The sequence below is a fragment of the Protopterus annectens genome, chromosome 7.part0 (genome assembly GCF_019279795.1).
Source record: "Protopterus annectens isolate FY-2018-M chromosome 7.part0, PAN1.0, whole genome shotgun sequence".
Taxonomy (NCBI): domain Eukaryota; kingdom Metazoa; phylum Chordata; order Ceratodontiformes; family Protopteridae; genus Protopterus; species Protopterus annectens.
The window spans coordinates 452,432,625-452,457,414 of NC_056739.1; the positions used below are offsets into that span (position 1 = coordinate 452,432,625).

General features: G+C 43.9%; 1 protein-coding gene across 1 annotated transcript in view; it reads left to right on the forward strand.

Moving 5' to 3' along the window:
- EIF5A (eukaryotic translation initiation factor 5A) overlaps nt 1–24,790 on the forward strand; it is a gene marked incomplete in the record, with an annotated part of 366,037 nt that overhangs the window by 233,014 nt on the left and 108,233 nt on the right. Inside the window, 1 exon segment of the mRNA XM_044077033.1 lies at nt 22,516–22,590. Coding sequence (XP_043932968.1) covers nt 22,516–22,578 — 63 coding nt within the window.

Sequence of the window (24,790 nt, forward strand, 5' to 3'; positions counted from 1 at the left end):
TTAAGGAGCTATCTTTGCCTGATCATGTTAAAGCTAAATTGTTGGATGCTCCTTTAAATCAGGATCGTCTGGCAAATAAAGCTGAAGTTCTAAAGATGGAAGATAAAGCTAAATCTATGCAAACTGTTAGATTTCTTACAAGTGCAACCTCCAAAATTTAGTAGGCACTGGCCTACTACGATTTGGTCATTTCCAGCTCCTTCCAGATCCTCAAGCCAAACCCAGACACACCAAAAGCACCAGGTTTCAGTCCCAGGGGACTCTCAAAACTAAGCAGTAGGGGGCCTCCACTTCCAAATCTGGAAATGACACCCCCCTTTAGTAAACGGTCTTAATGACTTCCTTGTAAAATTTCCAAGCACTTACCTTTTAGCCACCCCTTTGGGTGGAAAGATTGCTCTTCATGCAAATAACCGGGAACTCAATAACACAGGACAAATGAATTGTGTCCCAGGGATGCAGATTTCATTTCCACACATTGCCAACACCAAATGGGTGGCCAGACCTGCCCCCAAAGCAGGCTACTTGCATTATCCGTTCTCTGCACTGCCCTCTGGCTTGTCTACTGCGCCCAGGGTATTCACAAAGTGCCTGGCTCCAGTTATTGCATTTTGCAGGCAAAGAAATATTCAAATATATCCATACCTGGACTATTGTCTAATTCATGCAGTAAACCAGGCCATACTTCTAAATCATCTGGGGTTTGTAAAAGGGGTTTTAACTTGTCTGAGGTGCACCATAAACAAAAAGAAATACCAACTGGTACCCTCCCAACAGATTACATTCCTGGGTGCAATCTTGAATACAACTGCCCAGATGGCTTTCCTCACGCCAGAGAAGCAAATTCATTTGGTAACTTCAAACAAGTTACCACAAAAAACCTGCGGTCTGCAAGACAAATACTGCAAACCTTTGGGTTCATGGCCTCCTGCATTCTTCTAATTCCATATGCAAGACTGCATATGAGGAAACTACAGTGGTACTTAGTCTATGGAGTTAAACATTGTCACAGCCTGGAAACAAGGATTCCCATAATACCTTGCCTACGCCTGGAATGTTTATGGTGGGCAGAGGCCTGCCACCAAAACAAGGGACCTCCATTCACACTACCCCCTGCCGCCCACACCATAACTACAGATACTTCAGACCATGTATGGGGGGGCTCACCTGTCAGGGAAGTGCTTTCAGGGCAAATGGAACCCAAATCAAATGCACCTACATATCAATCAAAAAATGTTAACTGTACAGAATGCTCTGACAGCCTTCAAGGACGACATTCTTCCAGGACAACTAATGGTAAAGACCGACAACACCACGGTTATGTGGTACATAAGCAGGGGGCTACACATACTTACCCCCTCTGCAGACTAGCCATGGCATTGTGGAACACAGCCTTGAGCTATCAAGTGCACCTACAAGCTCAATTCCTGCCAGGAAAATTGAATACACTGGCAGACGGACTAAGCAGAAATCTCGTGGACCCACACGAGTGGAAACTGGAACCACAGATTTTTAACATGTTTACAAGCAAATGTGGGGGGGGGGGGGCAGACCTAGATCTATTTGCCCCCCCCCCCCAGATCTACCAGTTGGACAAGTTTTGCACGTGGACTCCGCACAAAGAAGCCTGGAAAGTGGATTCTATGTCTATTCCTTCCCCCGCTGCCTTTGCTCTCCACAATTCTGCTAAAAGTCAAACAGGACAAACCAAGAATGATTTTGATTGCTCCAAACTGGCCCTGCCAACACTGGTACCCACTCCTGCGCAGTGTCTCAAATATCTCCAAGACACCTGCCTCTGACCCCTTCCTTGCTGTCTCAGAAGAACCAAATTCTGCACCCTCAGCTTCCAACATTGGACCTTGCAGCCTGGCTAATCACTTAAATTCACCCTTATCCCTCAGCATACCTGTGCTGGATGTCCTCTTGGAGGCGAGAAGGCCTAGTATTAGAAAATCTTATGCTGACAAATGGAAAAGATTCTTTTCTGTGCCTGGAACCAATCTTTAGGGATGAGCACAACAGCGCCCAGTTTACCTCAAATTTTGCAATACCTAACTGATGCTTCACAAGGATCTGTCTTTTTCCTCTTAAAATCCACACTTCAGCTGTTTCAGCTCATAACACAGAACCACCCCTCTTCTCTCATTCCCTGCTCATGCTGCATCTCAGAGGGGCAAAAAACTTGACAACCCAGGAGAGCCCTTACCCCTGCCCTGGGACCTTAACTTTATTTTGGAGAAGCTCACTCTACCTCCTTTCAAGCCAGCTACTACTGCAGGCATAAAATTTCTTTAAAAACAACCTTCCTTTTAGCAATCACTTCAGCTAAAAGGATATCTGAATTACAGGCCCTTATGGCAGTGGAGCCTTTCATCATCTTTCATGTGGGCAGGGTATCTGAGGACCAATCAATCCATGGCCAAGGTGGTTTCCAGTGTGGCTCTTAATGTGTCCATTTGCCAACCTTTTTTCCCAATCCACAGAACAAAGGGGGAATGGATTCTGCATTCATTGGATGCGCACAGACAACTTCTACTTGGACAGGACTAAATCTCAAAGAAAATCTGAACAATTGCTGGTAGCATTTGCTGCAGGGGGAGAGGGGAAGGCTATTTCAAAACCATTTCTGAATGGATAAGCCATTACATTCATTTCTGCTATAAGCACCATGTGAAAAACCTATCCCCCAGAGGGACCAGATCTCACACCACCAGGGCTGCATTTACTTCTACAGCCTTTCTCAGAGGTGTTCCTACCAGGGATATTCTAGAAGCTGCTACCTCGAGTTCTGTACATACTTACCAAGCATCATCATTTACCAATTTTCTCTAAATCCAGAGCTGGCTTTGCCACTGCTGTCTTGCAGGGCCTTGTAGCTGGCCCTAATGATGTATAAACCCCTCCCAACCATAGCTTTGGGAATCTACCCAAATGTAATGACTGCAACAGTGAAACATGAAGAACATAGTATAGTTGTGTACACTTACCATAAATGCAGATGTTAGTGTATTCACTGTTGCAGTTGTGGTTACCCTCCCTCCAGCCCCCTAATTTTCTCTTGCTATACTTATACTTTTACTATGCTTAAAAGCCTTTTTGGTGTATTTGCTTTTGGTTGGAGGTATGTTTTTTATTTTTAATTTTATTTGCTCCCCATTAGGGTGGCACCTGACATCTGGGGCAAGAAAAACTGATGTAATGGCGTCAGATGCATGTTTTATACCCCCTGATGACCTGACGTCATGGAAGAAGGGACAGCAACTGATGCAGGACCCAAGACTTTGTTAATCAGGCTGAGTGCAACCTGTCATCAGATTACCCAAATGTAATGACTGCAACAGAGAATGGACTAACATCTACATTTATGATAAGTGTACACAACTGTATCGCAAGTGCCAGTCTGCCTACTCTTGAGTTTCAGAACTGAAGTCTTCAAAAAAAGATAAATACCCCGTTGGGTATCTTTTTTTCTTGCTCCAACCAATGTCAGTTAACAATTCTTACCTGTGGAAAGCAAATACCTCCGATTTTAATTCGTACTGCATTCCTTGCTTAGCCCCAGACCATGACATCCCTTACTGTTGGTTTTGTGCCTTGTTCAACCCCCAAACTTTTCGTCTTCGGGCTATGTTTGCAGCAAATTGAGTACTCTGTATCCGTACTCAAATGGCTGTCCGACTACCGATCTTCTGAAAAAGCGTAAGGATAAAGACGACCGCATAGGTCCAAAACTGCCAACGACACTTCTGTTAAGCTAGTCGCCTGTCCACCGGTACTCGGGCTCTTTCGCAGCCCATGATACCCGCTACTTCAGATTCGCAGGCCTTTACTGAGACCCATTCTGAGTCAGGTATGCTGTGAGATGCTTCGACTATGGAACCTGCGGATGTCTCTACCTTGGATTGGTCCAGAGCCGCTGTGCAAGCACCGGCTTCTGAGGGTGCATTCAGGCCTGCAGACTTCCGTTTTAAACCTACACCATCTTCATCCAGGCCAAAAACTCACACCACGCCTAGAAAACAGACGTCCAAACCACGTGGTCAGGCTTATATACCTAAAAAACAAATGCTTAGAATGGCTGAAGACAATTACCTTAATTAGGGGAAGCCAGTCTTCCCCTTGTAAGAGACCTAGAATTGATTTTCCTTCTGATTCTTCTGATCAGGAATCTGGTTTCTTTTGATTTAACAGGATTTGCCCTTATCTACCTATGAGGATTCTGATGCAGAGGATTCCATTCCCTTTGCTTCCCCTCCAGAAGATGTTTCTTTTGGTGAAACCTTGCACACTCCCTAACTCATTAACCCCGAGTGCCTTCTCATGGCGCCTGTGCCTTTAAGCCCGAGCGCGCCATGAGAAGATACAGTTTTCAAGCCATTCCCCCCAAGTGCTTCCACAAGCGAGAGAAAGTGTACTGCTAATTTTTAGTGCAACTTAATGTAAAACACTCTGAAATTGTAACTAAATATGTAATTTATCATATCTAGTTACGATTCAGTGTGCTTTAACATTAAGGTCACATTGAAGTTTTTGCAGAAAAAGCATTTCAAAAAGTTCTTGCTAAGCAAGTGGTGGCAGCCAATCGGATTCTTGCATTCCGAGCCACCACTTGCATAACACCTCCACCCCATACCCAAGCTTCTTTTGTTCTCCCCTAATAGTGGGTCCAGCAGCAGGTATCATCTTTTTGCGAAGAACTGGAGATTTTACCTGCTACTGGATCCTCTATTTTACAGTCAAGGAATTCACGGACCGCCATATAGGCACTACGAGGAGTTCCCGTTCAGCCACTGCAGTTTCGAGTTCCCAGTCAGCTCAGCACAGCAACTATCTTCTCTTCCTGCCGTTCCCTACCCAATTGGTGAGGTACTGTTTTTTCCTGTAAAACCACTGGTTTATTTTTTAATTTTAAAGCTGCAGACATTCCTCACATTCGTGTGGGTATTTGCACTAGGTTGTTCTCTTGTATGCACATAAGTAAATGGAACAGTATGTTACAGACCCCAATAAATGTGATGTGTTTGATTATATATAAAATTACATATAAAATATGCGGTAGCGTTGTCGCCTCAGACAGACGCTGACTGTTTGATTAGTGATTCATGTGGATATTTGCACTAGGCTGTTATGAAGTCCTCTTGTCTGCGAAGTAAATGGAACAGTATGGTGGTTAGTGCATACAAGAGAACAGCCTAGTGCAAATCTACTGCCAATCTTTAGCGGACCGGAGTTCCGCTGTGCCATACCTCTCATCCATAACTAATAAAATATCTAACTTTAAATTTATGCCTGACGTATGCATGTGACATCAGCTTTGGCCTTCTGCAGAAGGCAGTCGGAAAAGGGAATCCAGCAGCAAGCAGCAGTCAGTGGAGCAAATCTGTGCATATAAGTTAAGTTCTGCAAATCTGCCGAGTTCGTCCAGAAGGATGATGAAAATTTCATTTCTCCATCTAAAGTCTCGCAGCTCAGCCACTGGGTAAGCAAAACGATAAAAAAATGCAGTTGTGCGAGCAGAGTGCTGTCATGTCTTCACAGTGTAATCTGTAAACATTTGTAAAAGTCTTAGAAGTAGCAGCGGTTGTAGCTAAGTGGTGTTACGGGGTGCAATCTTGTTCTGATCGATCAGTTGTGCAGTACTGAAAAGGACCTGACTTGCTCTTGAGTCGTAAGGTGAGGGCTGCGAGGAGTGCCAGAAAAAGCCTTGGTTTGGAGTGTTAGCGTTCCAGAGAGTTTCAGAAGAAAGGGATCTATTTTTTTGTGTGCGTGTGTCTGTGTGTCTGTGCATGCGAGTGCTTTTGTGCTATTCAACGTGTGGAGTGCTAGATCATGGACTGGGATTAGGTCAATAAGTTGGCCTCTAATTTATTTTGTCCTTCTCAGTGTATATAACTGACAGTACTGTAGTTTAATGTTAATTTTCTTGGTTTCTCTCTTTGTGAGCTTTCTGATTTCTTATGTGTTTTGACTATTGTATGCTCTTGTGTGGAGTTTTGTGCATCTTATTTTTATTTACAATCTGGTTTCAAACTGCTCTGATGTTATTGCTGAGTTGTTCTTTGTACAGTGGAGGTTATATGCAGGGAAGACTTTCTTGTGATGGACCTGCTTGGGTGCTTTCTAATGGAGTTTTTCCTTTCATTGACTCAGTTTGGTACCATTTGGGTTGGATGTATGTTTTCTCTGACATTGCCTTTTTACTTATACATTTATCTCATGATGGATTTCACAAGCTTCCTTTGTTCCATTGTGGTTTATCGTGATGGTTGTTTCTGTATTTTGCACTGCACAAGGCGAGTTGGATGTATGTTGTCAAATGACCCACATTTTTCACTTTTTTATACAGTGTTGGTACACATGGAGATGTCATGTATGTGTTCATATTCTCTTTTTGAACGTCCTCTCTTCCCAACGTAACTTGGGAAAGAGGCATACATAAGGAAACTACACCTTTGGACTGACAGTTACTATCATGTAATTTCACAGTGGTACACAGCCATTTAGTTTTAGCAGTGGGACTGTGAAGCTGATGTCCTTCAAGGATGCATCTGCAGTCCTTACAAATGGGTTGTCCTGTCATCAGGCAGCCCTTCGGTCGGCCGGATTCCAAAGTCTGGGTCTGGCTTCGGCTGGTGTCGCACTTCACCCGACGTCATTGCGGCAGTTTTTCGGGTATAAAGGCATCAGCCGACGCCATTTTCCTCAGTCTTTCTTGCCGCGTGGTGCCCGAAGCAGAAGCTGTTCGCAAGTGCCGGTCGGTCAGATCCAGAGATTACTACCGAATACTACTTCGAAGACTTCTATAAAGCTAAGTACCCCGTTGGGGACTCTTTCTTGCCTCAGCCGATGTCAGAGAAAGTTAATTGTTTATCTTGTGGGAAACAAATACCTCATAAAGATTTCCACTCCTATTGCATACATTGTTTAGGCCCAGACCACGACGTAGCAGCTTGTCTAGCCTGTGCTTCTTTTAACCGACGGATGCTTAGACGTCGCTCGGACTTTGCTGAACAGATTTTCGGCTCCGATTTTGCCTACATTATGCCGTCGGATCCTCCGACTACGCAAATAACCAAAAAACGCAAAGAAAAGGACCGACACTCGCGGTCCGCGGTTTCGGCTGAAACTGCGGTTAAGCAATCCACGAGTGTCTCTGTTTCGGCCGAAACCGAGCAAGCGGTTCTTTCTTCAGCCGATAACTTGCCTTCTACCGAGGCCTCTTCTGTACTGGTAGAAACGGCTTCTGAAATCCAGCCTTCTGTTGCGATTTCACAGGATTTATCAGACACCATTCCACTAGATATTTCTACCCCTGCACGTGGAGCTGCTAGGCCTCCTCAAGCTATGTCTATTAAGGCCTTTGCCAGGGCTAAAGCAGCCAAAACTTCCAAACCTGTGCCTGCCAAGCCCCCATCTCACAGGCCCAGCACCAGTTCCCATATGCTTTCTTTGGCACAGGATCTCATCACTTTAATTCGTGGATCCCAGCCTCATCCAGACAGGGCCTCTCTCCCTCCTCCAGAAAAGAGGCCTAGAGCAGAGCCCCCTGAGCCAGTAGCCACAGATGATTCTTCTGATGATTCAGATCATAGACCCTCCTGAGGCTTCTTATTCTCCTTACGAAGACTCTGATGCTGAGGAGTCCATCCCTTCAGCCTCTCCTCCTGAGGAATTTTCCTTTGGGGAAACCTTGCATGCTATGAGGGAACAATTTCAGTGGCAGGGCCAAGATTTCTCAGACTCTAGAAAAAGGCTTAGGACCTTTCTACACTTACCACAGCATAGGCCTTTAGCTATTCCTCCAGTTCTATCTGTTGCATTTAATGATGCTTGTACTACTCCTGATACTTTACCTCCGGCTCCTGCTAAGCCAGATTGGTACTACAGGGTCCCGGACACATCACCACTCCCCTTTTGCAGATCCAGAGACTATCTCCCAGGGCCCTAAAGCTGTAGCAGCTACTTCTAAAAACCCCTCCCCTCTGAAAGGGAATCCAGGTCCTTAGAGAGATGGGGTAAAAAAGTTTACACCTCTGCTACTTTGTCAGCTAGAGCTTTGAACTGCCAATTTCATATGATTCAATATCAAGAGTTTATGCTTGACCAGTTGACTAAAAAGCTGTCCTCTGAAGAATCTTTAGATAAAAAGTATGTTCAAGAAATGTTACATAACATACAGCAGGTTAGTAACCATTCTTTAAAATGTCGCTATGATGCACTGGAGGCTTCCTTTAGATCAGCCATGACTGGCAAAGTTATCAGGAGGCATGCATGGTTGAAAGAGCAGGCATTACCAGACCATGTCAAATCTAAGCTTTTGAATGCACCTATGGACAAGGTCAATTTATTTGGTGCCCCCACACAGCAGGTTCTGAAAAAGATGGAAGAGAAAGCAAAATCTGTGCAAACAGTAAAAGATTTCTTACAAGTTCAACCTCCAAGGTTTAGCAGGAATTGGCCCTCCAAGAATTGGTCCTTTCCGGACTCCTCTAAGGCACAAAGAGGCAGGAATAGGCGCTCTAGAGGCAGAAACCAATCCAGGGGTGCCTACAGGGGTCGCCAGTGGCAGGGTAACAACCAACGAGGCACGGATACAGCCACCACCACTACAACAGCTCAATCACAGTGACTTGGCGGTGACACCGCCTACCAGGGAACAACTAGAAGCACCCTTAGGCGGAAAGCTAACATTATTTTCAAGAAACTGGCACTGCATTACAAGAGAAAAATGGATTTTGCAGAAAGGTTACAGGTTCCATTTCCATACATTACCAGGAAAGAGAGGAATGCCAAACCTACCACCTTCTCAAAGGGCAGAAGCTCTAAAACAAATATCTCTATTAAGAATGCGTGCTGTGGAAAAGGTACCATTTATGGAGCAAGGGAAGGGATTTTACTCCAGGCTCTTCCTGGTACCAAGAAAAGAAAACAAATGGAGGCCTATTCTAGATCTGTCCGCTCTAAACACATTCCTCATTGTTCCAAAATTCAAAATGCTGACCCTACAGCAGCTTCTTCCCATGCTGGGCAAGGAGTCTTGGCTGGTAACTCTAGATCTCAAGGAGGCATACCTGCACGTCCCCATAAGACTAATTTGCAGAAGATACCTCAGATTTCTTGCAGGATCAGAGCATTATCAATTCTCAGCATTGCCCTTTGGCTTATCTACTGCGCCCAGAGTGTTCACGAAATGCCTGGCTTCAGTAATCGCTCATTGCAGACTTCAGGGAATTCAAATCTATCCCTACCTGGACGACTGCCTGATACAAGCGGACAACAAAAACAAATTAACAGAAGACTTACAAAGAGTCATCTACCTGCTACAAGCCCTGGGATACACAGTCAGTACAAAAAAGTCAAGGCTGATTCCATCCCAAATAATAACCTTTCTGGGTGCAGAACTGGACACATCAAAACAAATGGCATTTCTAGCTGCAGAAAAGAAAGAGCAACTTCCTCTCTATTTCTTGGCATTAACAAAGCAGAGCTATCTAACTGCAAGAAAAGTGCTACAAGCTCTAGGCTTCATGGCATCCTGCATAATTCTGGTCCCTCATGCCAGGCTTCATATGAGAAAGCTATAGTGGTACCTAAAGAATTTGTGGTCTCAGCACAAGCACAGCCTGGAAACCAAAATTCCAATGATCCCATGCCTGAAGCAAGAGTTCTTATGGTGGGCTCAGGCCTGTCAATCAAACACAGGACTGCCCTTCTGCAAAAGTCAACCAAGACAAACTATCACGACAGATGCCTCAGACCTCGGTTGGGGGGCACACACGATGGACAAGTGCATTCAAGTCCTATGGACTCAAGACCAACTGCATCTGCACATAAATCTAAAAGAAATGATGGCAGTAAAATTGGCAATCCAGGCATTCAGACCTCTTCTCCACGAAGGCCAGCTGTTGATAAGGACAGACAACACCACAGTTATGTGGTACATCAACAAACAGGGAGGCACACTCATACCCCCCTATGCCGGCTGGCGCAAGACCTATGGGATGTGGCTCTGAGCTACAACCTTCAGTTACAGGCAATTTATGTACCAGGGAAGGAAAACATTCTAGCAGACATATTAAGCAGAACTACAACAGATGCCCACGAATGGATGCTGCATCCGGACATCTTCAAAGCCATCACAAGAGAATGGGGATTACCACAAATAGACTTGTTTGCATCCCCATACAATCACCAGTTGAAGAAATTCTGCACAAGGACTTACCACCCACTTGCTTGGAAGGTGGACTCCCTATCCTTCAGTTGGAAAAGCCTGACAGCATCGCATTCCCACCACTTCCTTTGATGCACAAGGTGCTTCTCAAGATCAAAGAGGAACGTCCGAGGATCATTCTGATAGCCCCAGACTGGCCAAGACAACATTGGTACCCACTGCTGAGGAGCATGTCCGGGAACAAATATGGAAACTGCCCTGATCCCATTACTGCTGACACAGAACAACTACAACATTCTGCATCCAAACCTAAAAACTCTGCAGCTAACTGCCTGGAACATTACATGACAGAAATTAACCCAAATTTATCCCAAAGGGTTAAGGACATGATCCTGGAGGCTCGTAGACCTTCAACACGAAAGAATTATGCAGCAAAATGGAAAAGATATCTCATCTGGAGTGCTGCAAAGGGGCAAGATGTGACACTGGTGAACATAGCCAACATCCTGGAGTACTTGGCTGAGCTCTACCACACAGGCCTGTCCTATTCCTCCAAGATACATGCATCAGCTATTTCAGCGCAATACAGCTTGGATCCTCCTGTCTTCTCGCATCCTCTGCTCAGTTTCTGAGGGGAATTAAAAATGTAAAACCTCCCAGGAAACCTCCATTGCCAGCATGGGGCTTTAACTTTGTGCTAGAAAAACTGACTCTACCTCCTTTCGAGCCAGCAGCTACAGCAGACTTGCAATACTTATCCTGGAAAACTGCCTTCCTGCTGGCAATAACTTCAGCAAGAAGGGTCTCTGAACTACAAGCATTAATGGCAGTACAACCCTTCCTGATCTTCCATCAAGATAGTGTCCATGAGAACAAATCCTACATTTATGCCTAAGGTGGTATCCAGAGTCTCTTTAAATCAGGCTATCCACCTTCCTACATTCTTCCCCAATCCACAGAACAGGGGAGAAAAGCTCTTGCATACCTTGGATGTACACAGGCAATTGCGCTACTACCTGGACAGGACAAAAAACAATAGAAAAACTGACCAGCTTCTGGTAGCTTATGCAACAGGAAAAGAAGGAAAACCAATTTCTAAACAGACAATCTCCAAATGGATAGGAAATTGCATTAGACTTTGTTACTCCTACCATGGAAAGAAAACTCCAGAGAACATCAGGCCTCACTCCACAAGGGCCACAGCCACTACCACAGCTTTCTTACGAGGAGTGGCTACCAAGGACATTATAGAGGCTGCTACTTGGACCTCCGTGCATACATTTGCCAAGCATTATAACTTACCTCTATACTCTAGATCCCGTGCTGGCTTTGCCACTGCTGTTTTGCAAGGGATCCTGACTACACCATAATCTAGTCTCATTACCTCCTCCCCTAGTTTAGCTATGGTATTCTACCCATTTGTAAGGACTGCAGGTGCATCCTTGAAGGACGTAGTACAGTTTTGTACCTACCATAAATGTAGATGTCCGAGAGGAATGCATCTGCAGTCAGGATTACCCACCCTCCTTCCCCTCTGAGGTACTCCTAGGGTATTTACCAATCTTCAGCTAGCTTGGGGGGGATCTATTATGGTGTATTTGTTTGTATATTTGTACATACATGTTTATTTTGTGTGTTTGCTCTCTACTATTTGGAAACTTCGGCATTTATCCAAATTTAGCCTACCAAGAGGGCACCTGGCATCTGGGGCAAAAAACAGGAAAATGGCATCTGCTGATGCCTTTATACCCGAAAAACTGCCGCAATGACGTCGGGTGAAGTGCGACAAGCCGAAGCCAGACCCAGACTTTGGAATCCGGCCGACCGAAGGGCTGCCTGACAGGACAACCCGTTTGTAAGGACTGCAGATGCATTCCTCTCGGACATCTACATTTATGGTAGGTACAAAACTGTACTTTCTAACCCATCCTCTATTTGTTTACAGCCATAAAAAGGTAATCCTGGACTGTGGAAATGAATCCTTTTTTTTTTTTTTTTTTTTTTTTTATCAGAGCAGATGCCTTTCAGCACTGACAGCAGATCACTTCAAATGAGCAAATCAGGGACAGTCCCTTTAGATGTCTGAATGGCTTTTGATAGTCTAGAATGGCCATACCTATAAACTTTTGGTGTAGCTCACCCATATTATTTAAGTCCAGTACCATAATGCATGAGTGCCTCTCAACCTCTTAGTGCAAGGAATCTGAACCACAAAATGGGAATTCGTCTTACGCATGGAGACATGCGTGAATCGGCGAACAGTAACCTGAAAAAGATACAACTAAACTGTAATTGCATGCTTATTCGATTCCCTTTGCAATGAGGATATTTTTTATTTCCTGAATGTGCCATACTAATTACCCCATAGTAAGTGCAGTCACAGCAAATCATAATGAAACAAGATGAGGACACGTACACGGCATATGAGTGCAAGCTATTTCTGTAAGCGGAATAAGGGGGAAAAAACTGTTTGCATCTGTTTGTGTATATTCACCTGTGCACTTCAAATGTCAGTGAGGTCTTTGTGCTGAGCTCCAATTTTTTCAGTATTGTATTCCTGCCTGGGTTTGTTATTCGTATTTCTTCTTGCTCTCACAGTATAATTTGTTGTCTGTGTGCCATTTTGTTTTGGTTTGGAGAGAATTACATAGCTGCAGCTGAAACTGTTCAGCCTAACTTGCGGTTTATATCACCTATATATGCATTTATCCTGGGTTACTATTGCAAGAGTAACACTAGCTGTAACATTACATTTATGAGCTGTAAAAATATTTACACTGAAAGCTATATCATTGTTTCCTGTCCAAAATGACTTTTTGATCTAGAAATGTGTAAGCATTTTTTTAGATCTTATTGGTGGTATTTTGCATTTATGGTGCATAAATTTTGAATTGCTAAAGTTAAGAAGAAATGTTCAGGTTAAAAACAGACTTATATAACTCCAGCAGTTCGTAATATTCTGTGCCAGTTATTATTCTTTGCCAATCTGAATCTACAGCATGAAAGTCTTCTAAAATTGTCTAAACATTTTTGAACTTTAAGTTGCAAGGCTGATTTATATAAGCTAAACTAATGGGCTGCAGGTGCTGGATTGTGAGACGAGAGTAGGAGGGTTGGAAGGATGTGTGGACTGTGATTGTGGACCATTTCCTTTACTTAGGAAAAATGTGGATGACTGGATTAATTACTGCTACATGGCATAATGGTATTTGGTGGGCAGTAAACACATGCATTTAGAGTGTTCTTTTTCCATTCAGCAAACTTTATTGGAACTTCAGCTGTTGTCTGGAACAGTATGGCTTGGCACAAAGTACTGTCAGCCCAATCTAAAATCTAACAACACTTTGTTAGAATCAGACAGATACAGTTTGTAGCAGGTATGGCTTATCGGTCTGCAGTCTGCACCATTTGCTTGCTCTGAAAATTATACAGCTGACGTGGCAGATTGGGCATCATCGGTATCATGTTTAGTAAAGATTATTGGTTGGGGTGTTGAATAGCAGCGTTGGGTAGAGATTTTATTTTTATTCATGAATCATGGTAGATACTGAGAAGCATGTATAGTTCAGTTATCCTGAAAATGTTCTCATGTTGCACCTTTTAGAATAGCAGCTATGAGCTGGAGCACATTGGATTGGTATGGTGTACTGTAATGTCAGTGTTGTAGTTTAGAGTGGGAGAAGGCAGAAGCATTTATTTTTCTATCACCCTAGATTCTCCATTAGGAGGATGCTCAGTCTAATACAGGCAAGGTTGATACGCGGTGGAGTCCTGTGTGCCCAGGAGACATACGCACATTTCTAGGTGTCAGAATATACATGTCTATTGTACATGTTCCTGAATTGAGGCAGTACTGGGAAACGCACCATGTATATGGTCGCTTCCCAATAGCAGAGTACATGACCAGAGATAGGTTTGAAAAAATTCAGCAGTACTTCCACTGCAATGATAACAGCCTGAGCCTACCACATGGTGCTGTGGGTCATGACAAGCTACATCACGTACGGCCAATACTGGATGCAGTACTTCATGCGTGCAGGACACGTTACAATGTGCATCGTGAGGTGGCTGTAGACGAAGCCGTGGTTGGCTTCCGTGGACGCTTGACATTTAGTTTATGCCTGGTAAGCCTGAGAGGTATGGCATTAAGGTGTGGGTGTTGGCAGACTCAACCAGTGGGTATGTACGTGAATTCCAGGTATACACTTGAAAAACTGAGCAGAATACAGAGGTCGGGCTGGCACACAGAGTTGTAGTTGACAACTAGGGGACTGATTGGCAAGAAGCATCACATTTACTTTGATAACTTCTTTACCTCTGTTCCACTAGCACAGCAATTGCTGAAAGGTGATCTATACTGTTGTGGAACCATGCGCACCAATAGGTCAGGATGGCCTCTTACATTCAACAGACAGGCCATTGGAAAAGCAGCTCGAGGCTACTACAAGCAATTGCAGAGTGGCCCACTGCTAGCTACTGAATGGAAGGATAGCAAACCAGTATTCCTCCTGTCAACTAACTGTAACCCAACCTTGCCAGTCTCCAGCACATACAGAAGAAAGCGTGATGGAAGAAAGACATCAGTGCCATGTCCACCAGTTGTAAACATGTACAACAGTTACATGAATGGGGTGGACAGAGCAGATCAGCTGAGGACACAGTGTCCCAGTGCCAGAAAGGCCAGCAAATGGTGGCTGTACTTGTTCTGGTTCTTATGGGATGTGGCCATTGTCAATGCTTTCATTATATTCCGTGAAAGTATCGGACATCAGCAACTATCACGTTCTGGACGTATTATTCCGGCAACAGTTACAGTTCCGAAGGAACCTAGGCTTGCATCTACGTGCCACTTACACAGAGGAAAAGATGCACTGAGATTACTGTCCCAGAGGCTGTGAGCCTATTTGAGCATGGCTCTCACTTTCCAGTGAAATGGCATAAATCAAGATGCAAAAACTGTGCCAGCAAGGGTAAACGTGCTGAGCCATCATGGGGGTGCCCAACTTGCAAGGTCAACCTGTGTGTTGAATGCTTTGGAGAGTACCATGGCCATAAATTTCTCCCATAGTGCTGTGGGCCTTGGGTGTGCCACTGTGATGTAATGGTTCCCTCCGGCAAAGGACACATGCAAAAAAACACAGCCTGGGTCAGTCTAGGCCTCTTGACATGTTGCCTTGATGTAGCTCTCCAGTCAGTCTCCCTCCCTTCAGGTGTAGTCAATGTATGTAGGTCAGGGCAACAGGGTTTACATTAGCTCCTCCCTTCTGGCCATTGCAGAAAGGACACATGTAAATGGAAAAGGCAGAGGTAAAGCAGAGTGCCTCACCTGCTTTTTCAGTGTACATGTGCTCTTTCTGTGCCCCCATGTCAGTTAGCAGCCAAGCCCTTCAGCACCAATGCCAGGAAGGTCCCTCTTCACTTTTGTTTTGCCAACTGCTCTTAGGTTGGTGGGTGCATCACAGGGGGCATACCCAGCCAGCATGGATCTTGTGATCCACCGGGATCGCACTTGGGAACCTGGAGACTCTACAGCACAGTCCCATAGTGCTGCTGTCCTCGGTAAGCATGGGCTTGGGTGTGTCACTGTGATGTAATGCAAAAACATGCAAAAAGACACAGCCTGGGTCATTCTTGGTCTTTTGACATGTTGCCTTGATGTAGCTCTCCCCTCAGTCTCCCTGCCTTCAGGTGTAGTCAGCGTATGTAGGTGAGAGTAGTAAATGTATGAAGGTCAGGACAGCAATTAGTGAGTTACTTCAGTCCCTCATCCCTTGGGTCCATTGCTGAATGGGCACATGTAAAGAGAAAAGGCAGAGGTAAGGCAGACTGCTGACACTGAAGGAGGTCATGAGACCATAGTGGTATCAGCGGTCTGAGTGGGCAGCCGGCACAGCTATGGGACACTACAGATAACCAACATCTGGAGCCCCATGCCTGTCCTTGGCATATTAGTGGAGCGGCGGTCCTTACCCTGCCTTTTCTCTTTACATGTGCCCTGGCTGTGCACTCTTGTCAGTGTCCACCCATGCTTTATTTTCAGATAAGGTAAGACTGTCTTCTGCTGTTCAGACGTTTACAGAATGCATTCATGCATGGCTTGATGCACAGGGTCGGTGGATCGACAATATGCCATAACGGCATCACCACCGAAGATGTTCACTGGTTCAGAAGGGATGGCATTCACCTAACTGAGGAGGGCATTGCGTTGTTCTTGACCAACCTCCACAATGGCGTGAGGAGAGCCATGCACAATTGTGAGAAGAATGGAAAACACCCATGACCAAGTCAGACCAGTATAGTAAGTAAAACACTATTATGAAATGTGTTGTGTAAAATTAATTTCTCTGATCTTGGCAAATGACTGTTATGGAAATTATGATTTTTTTTCATATTTTGGTAAATAACTTTGCAAGGGAGCATCTGAATGTGCCAAGTAATATCTCATTTTGAAGACAGTATTGCTGGTTCTAACATGGTAAAAGAATTGTGCCTGTATTTGACACATGTGCAGGTATCAAAGTTTGTTTCGGACTTAGGTTATGAAAATTGATTTTTTTTCATATTTTGGTCTAACTTTGCAAGGGAGCATCTGAATGTGCTAAGTAATACCTCATTTTGAAAAGATTATTTATAGTTCTAACATGGTAAAAGAATGGTACCTGTATGTTGTCCTCCTAGGCAGATATCAAAGTTTGTTTCCGACTTAGGTTATGGAAATTATGATTTTTTTCATATTTTGGTAAATAACTTTGCAAGGGAGCACCGCATTGTGTGAAGTAATGCATCAATTTGAAGACTGTTACTCCTTAAAACATGGTAAAAGAACTGTGTCTGTGCACTGTACACACGTACAGATATCAGTTTGTTTAGTCTTGTACGAATATGAAAATTATACATTTACAATACTTCTCATTATGCCCATATCTTTGCGAGGGAGCATGGTAATCACACAAATGATGCATCATTTTGAAGCTGACAATTCAGATGCACAACTTCTACACTGATATGTAGGCTCTGTTACAGGTGATGAGATATGCTTTGTTTATCAATTATGAGAAATAATATACTAATCATATTTCTGTGAATATCTCATGAAAGGAGTGTCACAGTTATGGTTAAAGTATCATTTTAAAGCTGGCATTCATACTAACAAATTGAATTCAAATTGTATGGGTCTGCATGGTACATAGACCAAGATATTTTGCTTTGCTTTTCCAAAAAGTTAAAAAAAATTGCACAATATCAGCATTCCTTGCCAAATATTTAATTATGACTTTGATATGCACTATCAACATTTACACTGTTGGAAAGGTCAGTGTCTGCTGAACAACTTTCGCGTTTACATTTTCAGTGTAGCTCTTATAGTTAGTTATGAGCATTTGTTTTCTGTTTAGTATTAAATGGATTTTCTGAAAATGAGCTCAGGCTGCACTGTTCTTCCTATGGTGGAATTAAGCAGGCAGCTTTTCCTGAGCTGCTCTGGAGTGAATGAGTTAAGGAGCATTATTGCTGGGAAAGCCACGATTATTCTGACTCCAAAAAGAGGCTTAGGGAATTCTTGCTCCTTTCTCAACACAGGCCTTTAGCTATCTCTCCTGTTCTGGATATTGTACATGCTTTCTTGGAATCCAGCCTTTCCCCAGACACTTTACCTCCAGCTCCCAGAAAACCTGACTGGTATTAGTGCCTAACTCTCACAAGTTCCTGTTCAAGAATCCTCCCCCTATGGAAAAATGGCACAATGATTTAACCTTAAAGAATCCAGAGACCATTTCCCAAAGGGCATTAAATCTACTGCTACCAAAAATCCTACCCCCTCAGATAGAGATTCTCGAGCCTTGGACAGATTGGGTAAGAAGGTATACACTTTTGCCACTTTGGCCATTAGGGCTTTAAATTGCCAGTTTCATATGTTAAAAGTACCAGCAGCATATTATGGGACTACTTAAACAGAAAATGATGATTCCTGACTGCTGAACACAAAAAAAAAAATGCCAGGATTTAATGCATTCTGCAAAACAAGTTGGTAAAACTTTGCAATGTGGTTTTGACTCTTTAGAAGCATCTTGCAGGGCTGTTGCTGGGTTTGTACTTAAAAGGCATACTTGGCTTAAGGAGCAAAACTTGCCAGATCATGTTAAAGCTAAATTACTGGATGCCTCCTTAAACCAGGACCACCTGTTTGGCAACAAAGCAGAAGTCCTCAAAAAGATGGAGGAAAAAGCTAAATATATGCAAACTGTTAGATTTCCTTCAGGTACAACCTCCAAGATTTGGTAGGCATTGGCCTTCAAAGAATTGGTCCTTTCCAGTCTCTTCCAGGCCTTCAGTCCAAACCCAGGGACAGCAGACCACCTAGGTTAGTCTCAGGCTAAGCACAGGCCTAAGCAGTGGGGGCTCCCACTTCCAAACAGGGAGCAGTAAGGCATCCCCCTACGGAAAAATGGCTCCGTGACTTAGCCTTAACCCCTCCAAGCCCTGCTGAACTGCCTGCTCCCTTAGTAGGAAAGCTTTCCCTGCATACAAAAAAACTGGGAACTCATTACCTAGGACAAATGGGTTTTGAATATAGTTTCCCAAGGATACAGATTCCACTTCACACCCTACCAACCCCAAACGGTTGGCCAGACCTACCCCCAAATCAGTGGGCAGAGGCCCAACAGCAGGTTCTCTCAAATATCAGGGCTATTCAACCTGTCTCGGCAGAAGAAAGGGGACAAGGTTTTTATTCAAGACTTTTCCCGGTACCCAGAAAAGGCAGCTCCTGGCATCCTATTCTGGACCTCTCTATTCTAAACACCTTTTTGGTAATCCCAAAATTCTAACACTTCAACAGCTGCTTCGATGCTAGGCAAAGATGCCTGGCTGGCAACCTTAGACATAAAGGAAGCTCACCTGCACATTCCAGTAAGGGAATCTTGCAGGAAATACCTATGCTTCAGGGCAGGCTCCATGCACAATCAGTTCTCTGCACTTCCCTTTGGCTTATCTACTGCTCCCAGGGTATTCACAAAGTGTCTAGCTCCAGCCTTTGCATTTTGCAGGCAGAGAAAAATTCAAATGTACCCATACTTGGACGATTGTCTGATTCAGGCAGAAAGCCAGGACTTGCTATTAAATTATCTGGCATTCGTAAAACTTCTAACCTCTCTGGGGTACACCAACGAAAAGAAATCGCACAGATTACCCTGCCAACAGATTGTATTCCTGGAAGCATGCTTGGACTCAACTTTCCAGATGGCTTTCCTCACTCCAGAGAAACAAGTTTATTTGACAACCTACTTCAAACTATTGGCCACAAAGACCCAGCAATCTGCAAGGAAAGTTCTGCAAGCCTTGGGGTTCATGGCCTCTTGCATTCTACTAATTCCATATGCAAGACTGCATATGAGGAAACTACAATGGTATCTAAAAAGCTTATGGTGTCAACATTTTCAGGACCTGGAATAATCTATTCCCATCATTCCTTGTATAAAGACAGAGTTCCTTTGGTGGGCAGAAGCCTGCTATCACAACAAGGGGTTCCTTTTCACTCTACCCCCTGCCGCCCAAATACTAACAGATGTCTTTGATTATGTATAGGGGGGCTCCCTTGGCAGTGCATTCAGGACAAATGGAGCCATAGACAGATGCACCTGCATATCAGCCAAAAAGAAATGTTAGCTATACAGAATTCCCTGACAGCCTTCAGACCGCATTCTTCCAGGACAATTATTGCTAAAGACAGACAATACCACAGTTGTGGTACATTAAACAAGCAGGGGGGAACCCACTCATACCCTCTGCAGACTAGCCATGGCTCTGTGACAGCCTTGAGCTACCAAGTGCACCTGCAAGCTCAATTCCTGCCAGGCAGCTAAATTCACTGGCGGACCTAATCAGAAATCTCATGGACCCACACGAATGTACACTGGAACCAAAAATATTCAACCTCTAACAAATGGGGAACTCCAGAGTTAGACTTGTTTGCCTTCCCTCAGAACTACCAGTTGGACAAATTCTGCACAAGGACTTCCCACAGTCGAGCCTGTTAAGTAGATGCCCTGTCCTTTACATGGAAATGCCTGTCAGTTTATGCCTTTCTTCCTCTCCTCTTGAAGGTCCTGCTAAAGATCAAACAGGATAAAGGACAATATTGATTGCATCCGACTGGCCATGCCAGCACTGGTACCCCCTCCTGCACAGTATGACACTACTGGAACCTTGGCACCTGCCTCAGGCTCCTTCCCTACTGTCCCAGCCAGATTCTGCACCCTCTGCTTCAAACCCTGGACCTTGCAACCTGGCTAATTCCTAGCATCCCTCAGTAAGCAGTTGCTAGATGTCATTCTGGAGGCAAGGAGGCCTAGTACTAGAAAATCCTACGCTGAAAAGTGTTAAAGATACTGTTCCTGGAGCCAGACTCAAGGGTTAGACACAACGGTGCCCAGCTTACCTCATGTTCTTCAGTACTTAACAGAAATGCTCCAAGGATCTATCCTTCTCGTCCATTAAAATTCCTGCGTCTGCCATTTCAACACATTGTAATACTGAGCCACCCCCCTTTTTTTCACCCCCTGCTAAAGCAATTCTTTAGACGTTCTGAAAAAAGACCCCCTCCCCTCAGTAAAGACCCCCTCCCCTCAGTAGAGCCCCTACTCCAGCCTTGCACCTTAATTTTGTATTGAAAAAGCTCTCTCCCTCCCTTTGAGCCAACTGCAGAGTTGAAATTCCTTTCTTGGAAACGGCCTTCCTTCTAACCATCACTTCCGCTAGAAGAGTGTCTGAATTGCAGGCACGTATGGAGGTGGAACCCTTCATCATTTTCCATGCAGACAGGTTTTCTCTCAGGACCAACCCATCCTTTATGCCCAAGGTGGTGTGTAGTGTGGCCCTAAATCAGTTATTTAATTTGCCTACCTTTTTCCCCTAATCCACAAAACAACGAATACTGCACTCTCTGGACGTGCACAGATGACTTAGATTTTATTTGGACAGGACTAAGCCTCTCAGAAAATCTGAATGGCTACTAGTTGATTTTGCTGCAGGGACAGAGGCTAAGGGCATTTCAAAGCAAACCATTTCTAAATGGATAGCCCGTTGCATTCATTTCTGCTATAAGCACCATGGAAAACCTACCCCACAGGGCATAAGATCACATTCCACCAGGGCTGCATCTGCCTCTACAGCCTTTCTCAGAGGAGTCCCTACCAGGGACATCCTAGAATCTGCTACCTAGAGCTCTGTACATACCTTCAAGCATTACCACATGCCTATTTTTTTTCTAAATTAGAGCTGGTTTTGCCATTGCAGTCTTGCAGGGCTTAGTACTAGTCCTAATGCTCTTTATCCTCCCTTAACTTTGGGAATCAACCCAAATGTGATGACTGCAACAGTGAAACATGAAGAACATAGTACAGTTGTGTACACTTTCCATAAATGTAGATGTTGGAGTGTGTTCACTGTTGCAGTCGTGGTTACCCTGCTTCCAGCCCCCTGACTTCTCTTGGCTCGGCCTTTCCTCCTTGTTGGGTGTATTTAAGCTTTCTGGTGTATTTGTTTTTTGGTGGAGGTGTACCATAACATTGCTTCCCTTTGTGGGGGGCACCTGGCATTTGTGGCAATAACTGATGTAATGGCGTCTGCTGCACCCCTTACGACCTGACATCATGGAAGAATAGATTACATCCGATACAGGAATCAGACTCTGGCATTCAGGCTGGCTGAGGGCTACCTGCAGGCAGATAACCCAAATGATGACTGCAAAAGTGAATACACTCATGTCTACATTTATGTACACATGTGAACTTTATGGTAAGTACATAACTTTTAATTTGCCATTTTGACAAAGGAATTTATGCTTCACTATGGGGAGTGAAGTACATAAACAACATCATAGGGAATTAGAACCAGTAAAGTGGTGTATCGCAGCAGTATTTAAAAATTCTACATACTGAACTGGGGGCATGGGGGTTAGTAGCTCAGACGCAGCATCACCAATGTTATGTAGAGCACATCAACTAACACTTTGGTACTGGCACACTATTCACGGCATAGTAGCAAGGAGAGGGCCAGTGTTCTACAGTTCAGAGTAGTCGAAATTGGACCACACCCCCTTATAGCTATGTTCTCCCCTGTAACTGACTTTTGTAGTAGAGCTTGTGTAATCCACAAAGTAGTGCAGTTAACTGAATCTGGATGTCTGCACGTTTTCCATACTACTGGAGTAGTTGCAGACTGGTTCTTCATTGCATCTCAAAAATGTAATCTACACCAAAGCACTAGGCCAAAATCTGCAATAATTTGCACTCTGTATGAAATTTATGTGGGATTCTTGGTTGACTTCTGTGCATTTTTTTCAGGTAACAGTTCTGTCTGCAATGACCGAGGAGTCTGCTGTAGCTGTGAAAGCAATGGCTAAATAAATCTAACTACAGGTATGTGACTTGTTTGAATGCCGTACCAAAGTTGCGGAATAATTTGGTGGAGCAGTGTTGTAGTAATACAGAGAAAAATGTTAGACTGAAAAATTAAGTGTTTGGAAAGAATATATGGGGGGGGGTGGCTGAGATGTGTGCTGGGAGTATTTCAGTAAGATTGTAGTAATCAGTTGAGATAGCAAGAGTCCCAGAATGGTGAGGTATGTCAGAGAATGCGAATGTTTGCAGAGGCCATGCTGAATGTTTGTTCAAGGGTTTAAACTGCCCAATATCGTACAGATTACTTTTTAGCAGGTTCCCCAACAGCAGTTTTACAAAAGGTGTGCAACTGAAATTTTTACAGCATATGATGGCAGTGAAACTTTAACAAAAGCACCCTACTGCATTAAATCTGTGTACAGAAATAAGAATCCTAATTTTGAAATTGCAGACTTAGAGCAGGTTACTAGAAAGTCTTTAAAATGTTGGTGCTTATTGGCCCTTATGCAGATTCCACATTTGCAGTGTTGCTTACTGCGGTAGACTTCTGAAACAAGTATGCAAAGCTTAGAACATGCAGATCAGTTTTGCAAGCCATTTGACTGACTTTGGTTCCTATGCAGGTAGTTGCTGGAGTAACTGTTCAAGGTGAATGTGTAGTCATGTTAATCTTTAATTGTTGCAAACATTATTTCAGATTTCTTGCAATAGAGACTCTTGGCTTGCCAGAGTACTTGAGATCCCCTTCTCTTGGACCACCAGGTGCTCCCTCCTTCAGGAAGTCTGGGTATAAGGGTAGGCACTCGGCACTGTTTTCTCAGTTGGTTCTTGCTGTTGAAGCCAGGTACAACCTCTTGTACCTGGACCGTTCATACCCAAAGTGACTAAAGCTAAGCACTTTGGGAATTTTTTATATTGTATTTAGATTAGGTTAAGAATGTTTGCCTTGTGTGGAAATTTATTTTTCATGGGGATTTCCTAAGTTCTTCATAGGTCTGGAGAATGTGCCCATCTGTCTTTGCTCACTTATATTGTAGGACCATGAAACATAAGGCAGTCTCTTAATTGTACGACCTGTGGACCTTGCTTGCTATGACATGTACTGGTCATGTTGAGTTGGACTGTATCCTGCAAAATGCATTAATCTGTTAAGCACCTTCTAACATAGTCCAACACCATTATTGTCAGATATTTTGCTGCCCCTCCCCCACCTGACAGTGTGGTTTCTGCCTCTGAGACCCTTCAAGAGGCAGACAGCATAGCTGATTTCAGATGTCTGCTTGAACCTTAAGTACTTAAGGTGGCAGAATGGCATCTAGTAGTCTACCAGACTCTGGCTTCCCAATCTGGTGCCAGACCTACAAAAGGGAATTTACAGCTGATCTGACAAGGCCGTACAGTCTGGGAAGACACTTGATGCCACACCCAAGATCAGACCCTAGGCAGAATATTATGCAGCTTCCTCCAACCTAAGCTATTGAGGCCACTTCAGGCCTACCTTATAGGTACTGGTCAGGCTAACAGAGGGTCTCCTTGATTGAGATCCTTATGAACTCTGCTTTGGTAGCACCCCTGCCCCCAGGAACTTAATATGCCAAAAGGCCACTTCCTCTGTAGTCTTCCGATACCTGCGACTCTAAAGATGAGTTGGCTTACGTAGATAGGATTTCCTTGGTAATGTCTACGGAGTCTGAAAATCTTGCCTCAGCCTCACTGCCTGAGGATCGCTTGAAGAGGAACCCCCCACCCCCTCAAAAAAGGTAATCCTTCATATGAGAGGTTCTGGATTACCACAATCTAAAGAGTTTTAGGTTTCTTGAGCAAAACCTTTGGCTAACCTCCAGTTCGAGGTTGTGGATGTTATCGTTTTTTTTGAGTCCTGGACTTTTAAGAACCCTTGGGTCCTGACACTTCCTTGGGACCCAAGAGAGCCAGAGGCAGTTCCTCTAGGAACCCTTTGCCTGTTGGTGAAAGTAGAACCTTGGACAGATTTATCTTCCCAATCTGTCCAAGGCTCGAATCATTTATCTGAACTGCATTTCTTATTTTTTGTCAGCCATTAAGTATTTGTTGGACTTGCGCTCGACTTGTTTGGTGATGTATTTATATATATATCTATATATATATATATATATATATATATATATATATTTTTATATTTATTTATATAAATATATATATTTAATTATATATATATATATATATAACTGTGTATATA